The sequence below is a fragment of the Solea senegalensis genome, linkage group LG2 (genome assembly GCF_019176455.1).
Source record: "Solea senegalensis isolate Sse05_10M linkage group LG2, IFAPA_SoseM_1, whole genome shotgun sequence".
NCBI lineage: Eukaryota > Metazoa > Chordata > Actinopteri > Pleuronectiformes > Soleidae > Solea > Solea senegalensis.
The window spans coordinates 35,985,691-35,999,310 of NC_058022.1; the positions used below are offsets into that span (position 1 = coordinate 35,985,691).

At 42.5% G+C, this 13,620-nt stretch overlaps 1 protein-coding gene across 2 annotated transcripts; it reads left to right on the forward strand.

Annotated features, from left to right (window-relative positions):
• The first annotated feature begins 576 nt into the window (after window positions 1-576).
• On the forward strand, window positions 577-7,974 carry LOC122759408 (cyclin-T2-like). Of its 2 annotated transcripts, XM_044014289.1 has the most exons (9): window positions 585-827; window positions 2,622-2,703; window positions 2,787-2,915; window positions 3,064-3,124; window positions 3,303-3,365; window positions 4,096-4,141; window positions 4,894-5,057; window positions 5,882-5,952; window positions 6,031-7,974. In XM_044014289.1, exons 1-9 carry the CDS (start codon window positions 586-588, stop codon window positions 7,021-7,023), a joined length of 1,851 nt encoding a protein of 616 aa, XP_043870224.1. In that variant the 5' UTR covers window position 585; the 3' UTR covers window positions 7,024-7,974. The 2 variants fall into 2 exon arrangements, 1 of the variants encoding a protein (XP_043870224.1); XR_006358258.1 differs by lacking the exon at window positions 6,031-7,974 and having other exon boundaries at window positions 577-827; window positions 4,096-4,538.
• The last annotated feature ends 5,646 nt before the right edge of the window (window positions 7,975-13,620 follow it).

Genomic DNA, 13,620 nt, shown 5'->3' on the forward strand with positions numbered 1-13,620 from the left:
GACAACTTAGATGAGATGTGCAACGTGCGCAAAACAAGACAGCGAACACTTGAAAGAATTGTAAATCAATTATCGCTTATTTTTATTATTGCCAAACGGTATATCAAAGTGTTTTCACAGGATGATTTTTTCTTCCAAATGCTTTACTGAGCCTTGTATCAAATACAATTAGCAGTGACAAAATCTTGGCATATAACAATGACTAAATTCAAAATCATGTTGTTTTCACAGGAAGTACTCAAAAGCCGAAGTCAATGGCTCTTACTTTGAAAGCCCAGGTTGAAAGGAAGTGGTTCGATAGAAAGTCCAGTTAAATAGAAAAGGATATTTGATTGAAGCTACACAGTATAGGAGCAAACGATCGTTTACACTACTATAACCAAACATAAAACGTTGTAATTTACTACTAAATGAAATATATCATAAAAATATGTATTTGTCTGATAAGAATAACTAATAAAACAAAATGTAAAAACAAAACGCGTATTGTTCCTATAAAAAATAAAAAAGTAGATGTAACGTAATTATTTTATTTTTAAAAAAATACCGTGAATTGTTTAAACAGGAAGTGGTCATACTTCGCACATGCGCAGTACAAATCGGGTAGTGACAGCAGCCCCGCTTCCCCCCGATGCTAACGGCGTCGGGCTTAGCTGCTGCGGGAGCGTCATGGCGGTGCACCGGGGACCCTCCAACAAATGGCTCTTCTCCCGGGAGCAGCTAGACAACACGCCGTCCCGACGCTGCGGGATTGAGGCGGACAAAGAGCTGTCGTACCGCCAGCAGGCCGCCAACCTCATCCAGGACATGGGCCAGAGACTCAACGTGTATCCTTTATGAAACGAGGAGGAGGCTAGCTGCGGTTAGCGTTAGCTCACAATAGCGGCTCTCGATACACTTAGTTTTTTGTACTCTTTAAACATATCGATGGTTGTGTTTGTTATATGAAGCGCTCGCACATACACCGAGAAACACACACACATGCACTCGATCTGTTCTCATAGCGTATTTATTAGCCGTTAGCTGCGCTGGGGCCTGCTAGCTGCGGTTAGCTGAGCCGTTGTTTTGTCTATTGTTAGCTTTCATCAAAGTCTAACGACACCGGCGATCGGAGATAACCCATACCGGCGTCACGATTCAATTTAAAGTCATTACTCCACTTTATGTCGATTATTGCACTGTTCGATCAAACATTAGTGACCGATGTTTCGCTGGTAGTTATTTAACAGGACACACGTTTTGCTATCTAACGCCATGCTAATTCACCAAGCTTTTCTCGTAGCTCTTTGTCATTTAATCTTATTGTATAATAAACACCACTAAAACATTAGCACCACTAATATAATACACGTTAAAACCTAACAGACAGTAGTCGAGCAAAACTCTTGTATGCGTACAATACATCATTTACAATATAATATACAGAGTCGTAAATGGGCTACTGTTAAAAGCAAGAAATGATGGCACAAAAACATTACATCATGATATAAATGGTTTAAATTTGAGTCAAAGCCAGTATAACTGTTGAGAAGAATATAACACTATGCTATAATGTCGATTCTGCTTTGTTCATGTAGATGAATTATGCCACACGTACAAGGAGAAGATGACAAAAACATCAGAGAACCAGAAGCGATTTTTGTTAAAAAATAGTCTTAAACGAATGTATAGACATGATAGTGTCTATATAGTGTTTAAGCCAAAATGAGTTCTGGTCTTCTCTGATAAGAAACGATCTGTGTTGGCTCTATAAATAGCCATGTTACACACCTACATTACAGTATACAATACTGCAGTGGTTCTCAAACATTTTATACCAACTACCACCTGAGAAAATATTGATCTCTCTCTGTTTGAGAACCATGGCAATACATTATTTTGCCAATGTTAGACACTTGTTTACAACAGCATTTTAAGGGGAGTTTTGTGGCTCATAAGGTGATGAATTTCAACTTTTTAATATCAGAATAATCAATTTTATTCATGACGCTGTTGGCAATCGATAGTAATTCTCATTTTGAGTAATTACCTGAATATTACCACATTGTTACTGTACTGAAATATAAAGTGCTACCAGAGTAATGACTTGGACTGTAAAATGCCAGAAAATATTGATCAGTGTTTCTCAAATGTCTTGTTTTTTTCCACAAACCAAAACGATTCCGTTTTAATGATTTCTTCGTCACATGAAGCATAGAAACAAGAAAATGAAAAAACTGAAAATATTCAGTGGAAAAACCACAGAAACACTCAAACTGATTTAATCGACGATCAAAATGGCAAATGATTCAGAATGAAGTGATGGAATTGAACAATTTAAGGTTTGTTAAAATAAATTCAGTCTTAAGTGTCCACAGGTGTGGAATTTTAAATTTAAAAACATTGCAATAAACTGATGATGGTGGAGATAGTATTTATGAATGAATTGCTCTGTAGCTAGATAGATAATGTTCACATGTTCCCTCCTAATGATTTTACTGCTCATATTTAGAATTCAGAACATCATGTGTTTGTGGACAAACACATGATGTTCTGAATTCTAAATACGTTGAGCGAGGCGTGCTGATCAGACACGAGTGCTGCTTTGATTGTTTTGTTTTCAGCCTTAACTGTGACCTCAGCTCTCAACTCATCATCAACACTGCTATAGTTTATATGCACAGGTTTTATATGATCCACTCCTTCAGCAAATTCCATAGGAATGTAAGTAGCACGGCAGCATTCTGAGACTCGCTGTGTTATTACTGGTGGAGACAGTGGTTGTGAGAGTTTGTTTTTGTTCTCAGGTCATTTCACAGACCACGCTGTTCCTGGCAGCTAAAGTTGAAGAGCAACCCAGGAAGCTGGAGCACGTCATTAAAATCGCCCACGCCTGCATTAACCCGCAAGATCCCGCGCTCGACACCAAGAGCAATGTGAGTGAGGAAAAGACGAGGACACGGCTATTTATACCAGCGTTAGGGTGTTTTTACTTAAGCAGAGAGACAGGGAGAAAAATATGCATTGTAACTGGTCATTTTGAGCTGTTTGAAGCAAATGTGAAACTGTGTCTTTTTTCCCCAGACATTCCTGCAGCTGTCACAGGAGCTGGTAGCACTGGAAACCATCGTGCTCCAAACACTGGGTGAATATACTGTTTTATCTTTGTGAAAAATACTCACAATCAACTGATTATGATAAATTATTATCAGGATAAATTGTATGTGTGAGTGATGTGATTGTGCTGCAGAAAACATTGTGATTATATGGAGTGTGAATGTGAGCGCAGGTGGTTTGATCTCTGTCCTCTGTGTTGATTTCAGGTTTTGAAATAACAATTGATCATCCTCACACTGATGTTGTGAAATGTTCCCAGCTAGTGCGAGGTACGACAAGCTATTTCTTTTTTTATTCTAAAGCACATTTTAGACGTTAATATTATTTTTTTTACCACATTTCTGATCATTGGAATCAAGCTTTTCATCTCTAAATTGTTAGGAACTGACACTGACTAAAGGGATGGTTCAGGTTTTTGGATTTACAAATACATCACATTTAGTCAGAATAATTAAAAAACGTCATTGATAGTAAAATCTATACCAGCTTAAGTCTATGATAACTTAATATGTTCACGTCTGTAGCTCGCTGTAGCTCGCTTTATCTCACTCTCCCACACCAAAACCCACAGAGAAAATCAGTGATTTTAGCTGGCGGGGACACAGGAGCTGCTGGTCTACTGCTGCCTCGTGTGGTCACTTTATATCACTGTTTGAAATCCTTTGTTCAGATTTAAAATGCTGAAGTGACAAAATAAGACATTTAAACTTAGTGATGGAGGCAGCAGTGGATCAACATCTCCTGTGTCACTGCTGTGTTAAAATCACTGATTTTCTCTATGGGCTTTGGTGTGGGAGAGTGAGTGTTTACAAACATCTGTCTAACAGTGAGATAAAGACGCGAACGTGTTCTTGAGACGTCGTAGACTCCCTGACGGCCATGTTTTGTGTCTCACCACATTCAACAACACTTCAAAAACTTTAACTATCCCTTTTTTAAAATGTACATGAATGTGACTTCAATTGCCACTAAAACCAATTTTTTTACTTCTTTCTGCAGCAAGCAAGGATTTGGCACAGACTTCCTATTTCATGGCTACCAACAGGTTATTATCCTGTTCCCATTCCTGCACTGTAATGGCACACTATAGCTTCCTGTCCTGCAGGGTCACCCTTCCTGTGTCCAACGCCCTGTTTGCACCCGGGTCCTGGGAACCCCCTCCCTCTGTGTGTGTGTGTGTGTGTGTGCGGCGCGCGTGTTTGTGTGCGTGTGTGTGTGTGCGTGTGTGTGTGTGTGTGTGTGGTGGGGGGGGTGGCAGTACCGGCCCGGCTGCAGTGTGCGGTGTATTGTACAAGGGCTCAGTGTTGGCACACAGAGGGAGTGTAGTGGTGCTGTCTACCTCTCACGGTTGTTTGGTACGGAGTGCATATGTCTAAAAACACTCAAATGGTAGCCTGAATATAGATTGCCACTAAAGATTCTTAAACTTATAGAGCTTTTTGGTAAGTATAGTTTTACAGTTCTTTTATAAAAAATTACATTTTTGCACTCCCCACACCCCAGAAGATCTAACAGTGACTCAGCAAACTGAGAATGAATTTAGTGGAGGATTTTCTTTTTAAATGAATATTTCATTAACACTTTGTCGTTTATAGCATTTTTTTTCTAAAGCTACCGTGAATTTAGGCAAAAACAAAACTCCTACAAAACCTCCAGACCAGGCCACGCCACACAAATGTACCTGTTTAGCTTTGAGGCTGATGACTGTACTTGAATTAGAGAAAACGGTGTAGTAAACGTAAACGTGAAGAGTTAAAAGGTTGTTTTGTCTGTGCTGTGTTTTCTTGTCTCCTGCAGTTTGCACCTCACCACCTTCTGCCTGCAGTACAGACCCACAGTGGTGGCGTGTGTCTGCATCCATCTGGCCTGTAAGTGGTCCAACTGGGAGATTCCTGTGTCCACAGATGGCAAACACTGGTGGGAGTACGTGGACGGCACGGTGACGCTGCAGCTGCTGGACGGTGAGAGAATCCTGAGCTGTAAAAAAGACAAAAGCATGCATCATATCGTCTGACACATTATCAACATTGATCTTACTGCATGTATCATGGCTGCCAGCGAGGAAAAACTGTTTATAGCCACATTACGAAAGACTCACCGAATAAAATCTATGCCGGATTAAGTCTATGATGTCTTAAGAACATGTTTCACGTCTTCATCTCATTACATGTCATTTTACCTCATCTCACCGTTAGACAGACTTTTCCAACAGGAAACTGAAGTTTGTAAACCACTCACTCTTCCACATCAAACCTCATAGAGAAAATCAGTGATTTTAGGTCACAGGGACCCAGGAGCTGCTGGGCTACTGCTGCCTCGTGTGGTCACTTTGTGTCACTAAATGCTGAATTCACAAAGTAACACATTTAAACTTGCTGATTGAGGCAGCAGTGGATCATGATGTTAAAATCACTGGTTTTCTCTGAGGTTTGGTGTGGGAGAGTGAGTGGTTAATAAAGCAACAAATCACCAGTCACAAAAGGTTGTTTAATGTTGAGGTAAAGCGACAAACATATTCTGAGGATGTCACACTCATTTTCAAACATCACACACACACACACGCACGCACGCACGGGCTTCAGATTGTTATTGCTGCTTCAAATATGCAGCACATTAATTACACTGACATTTAGTGGTGAAAGCATGTCAGTCTAATGAATGAGCCGATTGTTTCTAAGCAGCAATGAAGACCGCACTTTAAAAACCTGAATTAACATTTAAATGATATCATGGATAATAAAAATGAATGGATCTCACCTAACACGAGTGATGTGGCTGTTCTCAGAGCTCACGCACGAGTTTCTTCAGATCCTGGAGAAGACGCCCAGCAGACTGAAGAGGATAAGAAACTGGAGGGTATGTCATCCACACGGGTCACATGTCCACTCACGTTGACCTTTGATTGGTTGAGTCATGGAGTATTTTGTGTTTCAGGCGATTCAAGCAGCAAAGAAGCCAAAGACGGACGGCTCGGGCGTGGACAGTGCCTACCAGGGAACGTCTTTAGACGGCCTGCCCGGTGTCGCCAACTCTTTCTTCCCCTCATCAGACTCTTCGGACATGCCCTTACTGAATCACATCGCCGCCTCGTACGCCTCCTACCAGCCGCTCGGTGACCCGTTCTCCCAGCCTCCTCACTCAGACTTCACTGTGGTCAAACACGAACACAAAGCTGCGGGCGGCGGCGGCGGCTCTGGTAGCAAACAGCAGCAGCAGCTCGGCGCCAAAGTCTCGCACAAAGTCTTGACTTTGGAAAAGTACAGGGAGAAACACGCGGTGGACGTGGCTTTGCAGAACGGTGTGAAGGAGGAGCCCGGCGCCGACATGTACACGCCTCCTCCCACTGTCTCCACGCACCACCACAAGAAACGCTCGCAGCTGCAGCAGGGCGACGGCAGGAGAGAGAAGTCCAGCTCCAAAAAGTCTCGCCTGCCTCCTTCCCTCGCCGAGAACGGCTCCGCCACGAGCGAGGAGCTCAAGATGAGAATCAAAGTGTCGTCGGATCGACGCGGCGGTTCTGAACAGGGCGGCAAGGACAAGCACAAAGAGCACGGCGGCCACCGCCACGCGAAACACGGACACTCGTATTCCCTGAGCGGGAACAGCAGAGCGACGATAGACGGCACCGCCCTGTCCATACGAGCTCCTGCCGGCCTCTGTGCGGACGGCGGCTCGTCCGGCTCGTCCCGCAAGAGGCCGCACTCTGACGCCAACAACCATCACCACCACCACCACCACCACCCGACCAAGAGCAGCAGGAGCTCCAAAGGAAGTCACTATCCCTCAGAGGGAGGCCCGAGGATGATGGAGCACCACGGCCACGACGGAACCAACGGCGCGCTGACGGCCAACGGCCAACACACGGACTACAAAGACACTTTCGACATGCTGGACTCTTTACTAAGTGCCCAAGGAATGAGCTTGTAACCTCGGAGTCGCAGCGTGCGTCGAGAATAAAAAGGTATTATCATGTTCAATAGAATTTTAAAAAAGGAAGAGGAAAAAAAAGATTTTATTTGTCTTAAGTTATCTGAATGATGTGTCGCCCCCCCACACCATCCCCCCTGCCCGCCCGCCCGCCCGCCCGCCACCGTGTCCACACACTGATCGCCAACAATTCTCCTGGAATGCAACGCGCGCGGGGTCGTTCGCTACTAGCTTGCAAACAAAAAGGAACCATGAGGTGTTTCAAAGAGGGCGGCTGGAGTTTTAAAAACATTTTAACGCGAGCGAATGATTTTTTTTTTTAAACGTGCATGTTTTCGGTCACAAAAGGGACGACATGGCTAGTGTTCGCAGCTGCTGTGACAGTTTACAGTTATTATATTATTATTATTATTATTTTGTATGTTAAGACATTATGTTCCACTAAGAATCTCAGGTCTTGAACTTTTTTGATATGAGAACGAATCTTCCTCTGTTTGGGTTTGTGTCTGTGGAGACGCAGCGAGCGTTTGTCTGCACCAGAAAAACACGGTCTGCTTATTTTTCAAAAACAAGAGAAACTGAAATGTGAGATTCCATTTGCTGTCTTATTCGCTGTCTTTATTGGGAGAACTGCACCTGAACTCGCGGTGCGGACTCATTATCGAGCTACAGACGGAGTTTACGTTACATCTGCTGTGAAAGTGCATTTCAAATTGTTTTTAAAACAAAAAAAAAAAAGGCTAAAAATGCAAAAGGGCCTCGTGATTGTACCTCGTCAATCGCTCTTCAAATATACTACATGTGATAAGAAACTATGAAATGAAACCATGTAAATAAGGAGAATGACTGTTCCTGCGTTCAGTGTCATGAGATCTAAAGCAGACTGTACTCATCAACATATCCTGGATGTGTGTGTGTGTACTGGGAGCCCAAATAAAGGTGTAAACGTGATTTTTACACACCTCCAGTGTCTCGTTTGAATCTCAATCACCACTGTTGTTTGTGTTGTATGAGGACAGACTCACGGTATTATTGACCTGTGTTTTCTTTAGATTGTGACGTATGCTTCTGTCTTGGTTTGGGTTCAACTGTGAGATTTTAAAGAAACCGATAATACTAATGTTCCAAAGATGTTGAAATTAGAGCTGCAACTAACGAGTATTTTCACAGTGTAGTCATCGTTTGGTCCATAACATGTTGATCAGTGTCAAACATGGAAATGATGTTCTCCACTGTCTTGTTTCTGTCCACAAACCAAAAGGGTTCCGTTTTTTCAGAAGCTGAAAAATCACTCTTTCTTTAGAAAACACTCAAACCGAATAATGGATTATCAAAACAGCTGACGATTCATTTAGTGATCGATTAATGGTTTCAGCCCTATGTTACAAAATATTTGTTGGTGCATTAACAGAGAAATGAGGCTGCATTAAGGTCACAAAATTAAAAAGTCGTTAGCATCGTACCTGGTTCTTTTTTTAGTACGTGCTCTGGTGAGGTTCCAAGTGCGGACAGTGAGTGGATACTATGCGTGACGTGGTCAGACTCAGACTGCCGTCACAGGAATCAAACCGATCTGTGCCTAACTGTGGATCAGTTACAAAGACTTAACTATCCTAAAAACATGGGTCAATCTCCAACAACTACCAGGGAAATCTAGTCTAAAATCTCAATATATAACAGAGGAGTTATACCACAGAGTCATGCAGCCGCGCAGTGATGACTCCGCCCACGTCGAGGAAAACCAACCTGTGCCGAGTCGAGGTGAAGCTGGGACCACAGTGGAGAAGGGCCAGTTAGCTTGTGTTAAAATGATGAAACGTTATGGTAGAAAGTGACGCTTACAGTTGAGCTGTTTAAACTGAATTTAAAAATAAAAAACAGATAAATAACTCCTTGTTTGTTGCATGAAAAGAGCAGCTGAAGCTCTCATAGACCTTTATATTCTGTCTGTTTCCACACGTCCTTTACAAAAACGTCAGTATATTCTGAAGAGAGACACTTTTTCATGCGTGTTCTTCACTGAACTTAATGCAGACAAAGGAAATTCTGGTCTAAATGAAGCACAGATTGGTTGTTTTGCTGCGTGTGTGAACTGATGGTTTCACACTAATAACCAGCGATGATCACATTAAGGAGCTCTAATAGACTTTGTTGGAATGGTAACGTTAATGGAATTAAACAGAGACATTGAGACGAGTGTAGTCCTGGTTCTTTAGTGGCATCTTTGTCTCCGCTCCTCCTAAAGAAAAGAGCCCCAGAGACGCTTTGACAGTGAAACCTGCCACCAGAACCTCCGGGGGATTTCAAGGTCCATCTCTGGATGCTGAACATAAATCCAGTTCCTGATAATGAAGTGGCCCCCTCAGAGCAGACGCAGCGCTTTCACAAACAATTACTTTCTAATTTTAGCCCAGAAGACAATGGGGACGTCAGTGAACACTCAACCATCTGGACTTTCTCTCGCGCTGGTGTGGGAGTGTGAGGATTTATTTTCAGCTCAAGAACAACAAGAGACCAAGACTGGATCTCATCTGAAACCAGATCCCAACAAATCCCTGAATCAAACAGATTACAGACCACACACATGGAGCCGAGGGGAGACAAGACCACATCAACAAGACCAGGACTGACATCAAGAACCAGAGAGAAGTCCAGAGTCTGAGACCAGAGAGAAGTACAGAGTCTGAGACCAAGACCAGAGAGAAGTACAGAGTCTGAGACCAAGACCAGAGAGAAGTACAGAGTCTGAGACCAAGACCAGAGAGAAGTCCAGAGTCTGACATCAAGAACCAGAGAGAAGCCTTGTTGTCTGCTGACATGCTGATAACTGTTTGTTGCTCAATAAAACTTAATAAACTGTTTAACTCATGTGAGGAAATCTGGATAAAGTTCAGACACAAAAACCATCTTTCTCATCATGACACAACCACAGCTGTCACACTGCATCACCACCACTAGATGGCAGTATTACATTTGTCCTTGAGCAGCAGCAGAGGACAGGAGAGGAGAGGAGAGTATCATTGTCTCTGTTTGTACAGGAATTCTTCACAAGAGCAAACAAGAAGACGCAGTAGCAGTAGCAGTAGCAGCAGCAGCAGCAGCAGCAGCAGCAGAAGAAGCAGCAGCAGAAGAAGCAGCAGAAGCAACAATGCCGAGAATGACCTTGAAGAGAGGACAAAGCTGTCCATGACCAGGACTCTGGACATGATCCATGTAATGACCAGCCTGAGGAAACCATGAGACGTTTGTGTAGAAATGTTGGAGGCCAGAGCAGAGTGTGTGTGTGTGTGTGTGTGTGTGTGTGTGTGTGAATGCAAATGACGCCCTCGACACTGTGCAGGAAAAGTGGCATAATTATAAGCCATTGAAAGTCCATTGTCATTCCTGTCTGAGAGGTCTCTCTTGAAAAATCAGGAGCTGATGGAAAAGCCTCCAAGTACCTGAGATGGAGCCGCGGGGCGAGAGTGACTGCGCTGCTCTGCCATTACAACACGGCACTGCAATTATACCCAATGATTGGCAGCAGCATATATTAGCCTCTGTCCTCGTGCTGAGGTTTACCTTCTGTGTGGAAGCAGCTGCTGAGGTGTGTGCTTTTTTTTTCCCTGAACATCCCCGGCCTCTGCAATGAGTGCGTTTACTGGCCTGGTTTATTTCTGCAAACACGTCCCCTGGTGTCCAGAACACCAGAGACTGGTGCACAGCAGCACCAGCTGTCCACTGAACACACACACACACACACACACACACACACACAGAGATGATGTGAAATGTCGTCCTCCCTGCTCGCGTCTCGTCCCTGGTCATCAATATTTCACCAGCTCCAACATTTGAACTAATTATGGTTTCACCAATGGCCTGTTTGAGCGAGGTCCTGTCACATGAAAGCTGTCAGGAGGAGGAGGAGGAGGAGGAGGAGGAGGCTGACACCCTTAAAATGAATGGAGAGCTCCTCCAGTCACACACACACACACACACACACACAGATACAGATCATCCTGAGCATAATAACAGTGATTGTGTTGTTACACAATATTACAGTGTAATGTTTGTAAATCTGAATTTCCTACATTTGTAATCAACTCCATAAAATAAATTCACCGGGATTAATTTAATCTGGACGTGTTTCATGGTCACGTGTGATCATATCACACAGTCCCAGGCACACGCACACACACACACACACACACACACAGTCACTTACAGAGACACAGAGACACACTCTCAGGTTTTAATTATCTGCTGCTCAAGTCTTTTCCTTTTTAAATTCTCTGAAGAGCCATGATAACAGAGGAGAGCTGGAGACTCCTCTTCTTCTTCTTCTCTTCTTCTTCTCCTCTGCTTTGTTACATAAGCCCCACACACACACACACACACAATAACTGTCACCATTAATAATAATATCAATAATAATAATAATAATAAAGATGTCACTGCTGGTGTTGAAACTAAATGTGTCCCAACAGGTTATGTCTTTATGTCGGTGTAAATAAAGACAGCTGCTCAAACATGTGCATGCCCCGCCCCCTGGTGGCTGGACGCCATATTGCTCATAAGCCCCACATTCCCCATTTTTAGTAGTCATTCATGTCTGTGCATCACTTTGGGTTTTAGAAGAAAAAGGGCTGGCATGTGTGCTCCTGATTGGTCAGTGGTGTGTGGGCGTGGCCTTGATATCGTAGCTCCACGTATATAAAGTCACTGATCATCTTCGTATAAAGTCACTGATCGTCTTCGTATAAAGTAATTGATCGTCTTCATATAAAGTAATTGATCGTCTTCGTATAAAGTCACTGATCGTCTTTGTATAAAAGTATTGATCGTCTTCGTATAAAGTCAGTCGTGATAAAATCTTCGTATAAAGTCGCCGTATAAAGTAATTGTCGTATAAAGTCACTAAAGATAGTCTTGATATAAATCACTGATCGTCTTCGTATAAAGTAATTGATAGATGATATATAAAGTCACTGATGATCTTCATATAAAGTCACTGATCTCTTCATATAAAATCACTGATCTTTCATATAAAGTCACTGATCGTCTACATATAAAATCACTGATCGTCTTCATATAAAGTCACGTCTCATATAAAATCACTGATCGTCTTCTAAAGTCACTGTATAAAGTCACTGATCGTCTTATAAAGTCACTGATGTCAAGTATAAAGTAATTGATAGCCTGGTCTTCATATAAAGTCATAGTCTACATATAAAATCACTGATCGTCTTCATATAAAATCACTGATCGTCTTCATATAAAGTCACTGATCGTCTACATATAAAATCACTGATGATCTTCGTATAAAAGTCACTGATCGTCTACATATAAAATCACTGATCGTCTTCATATAAAGTCACTGATCGTCTTCGTATAAAGTCACTGAGTCGTCTACATATAAAATCACTGATCGTTTCATATAAAGTCTGATCGATTGTATAAAGTAATTGATAGTATAAAATCACTGATCGTCTTCATATAAAGTCACTTCTACATATAAAATCACTGATTCATTCACTGATCGTCTTCATATAAAGTCACTGATCGTCTTTATTATGGAACAAACCATCATGGATTATGTGGCTGAGCGGGGGTGTGAGGAGGAGGAGGAGGTTATTTAGGAAGCTGAATTGCAGAGGTAGGTGTTGAGGCTTTTCCAGAGTGGATGTGGGCTGACAGAGCACAGAAATGTGTTTTTATTTATTTTTATTTGACTTCCTCTCTGTGTGCTCGCTGCAGCAGCAGCAGCAGCAGCAGCTTTCTAACTTGTTTGTTTATGATATTTTTAAATGTTTGTCTTCATATACTTTATCGGACACTGCATTTATCTACACACACACACACACACGTTTTAATCTTCCTCATACATCTCTATAAACCACTTCCTCCCCACAGAAGTGATTAAAGTCTCACAGCTTAATGAGCCACAAACATGATGTAGCGTCGTCGCACAAGAAAACTCACTGCAGGACATGAGGGTCCTTTTAAAAAAACTCTATTCTATTTATGATATACTGTATTTGAGGAAGAATGTTAATAACAAATATTTTTTGAGGTAAAAGTGAGGACAGAGGTGTTTTTTTTGTAGCTATTTTCAGAAAAAATATTAACATGACTGTTATTATGGGCTGATTAGTCGAGCTGAAAATGAGCGACAGCTGTCAAACAAACTGCGTTTCCACGTCTAAACTTAAAAAACAAACCACCCAACAGGAAGCTGACAATTTTGAATTAGCCGCCGTTTTGCCACAAAACAGGAAGTGGCTCATAACGCTGCCGACGTACATTCACCGATCTGCTTGAAACAAGAGAGGGGGGAGTGGCTCAGTGGTTAAGACCAGTACCCTATGTGCTGGCAGCACGGTGGTGCTGTGATTGCACAGCCTCGATGGGATGTTTAAAAAGTTCAGAGTACTTTCTGAGGTTCCTACACCTTGTGTCTGATGACAAAATGCATCACACCTCCGCCATCCGACTGTTCTCTAAAGCACACCGACATTAAACTGGGACATCACGTGTTCACCGTCGGCCTAAATAAAAAGATGGATTGGACTTAAATATCCAGTGAGCGCTGGCACCGGCGTCTGTATCTCTTGGACG

Coding starts and splice junctions, on each gene's coding strand:
- LOC122759408 (XM_044014289.1), top strand. CDS start 586: ATGCGCAGTACAAATCGGGTAGTGACAGCAGCCCCGCTTCCCCCCGAT. Junction 5,058..5,881: donor GACGCTGCAGCTGCTGGACG/GTGAGAGAATCC, acceptor GGCTGTTCTCAG/AGCTCACGCACGAGTTTCTT. Junction 5,953..6,030: donor AGAGGATAAGAAACTGGAGG/GTATGTCATCCA, acceptor TTTGTGTTTCAG/GCGATTCAAGCAGCAAAGAA.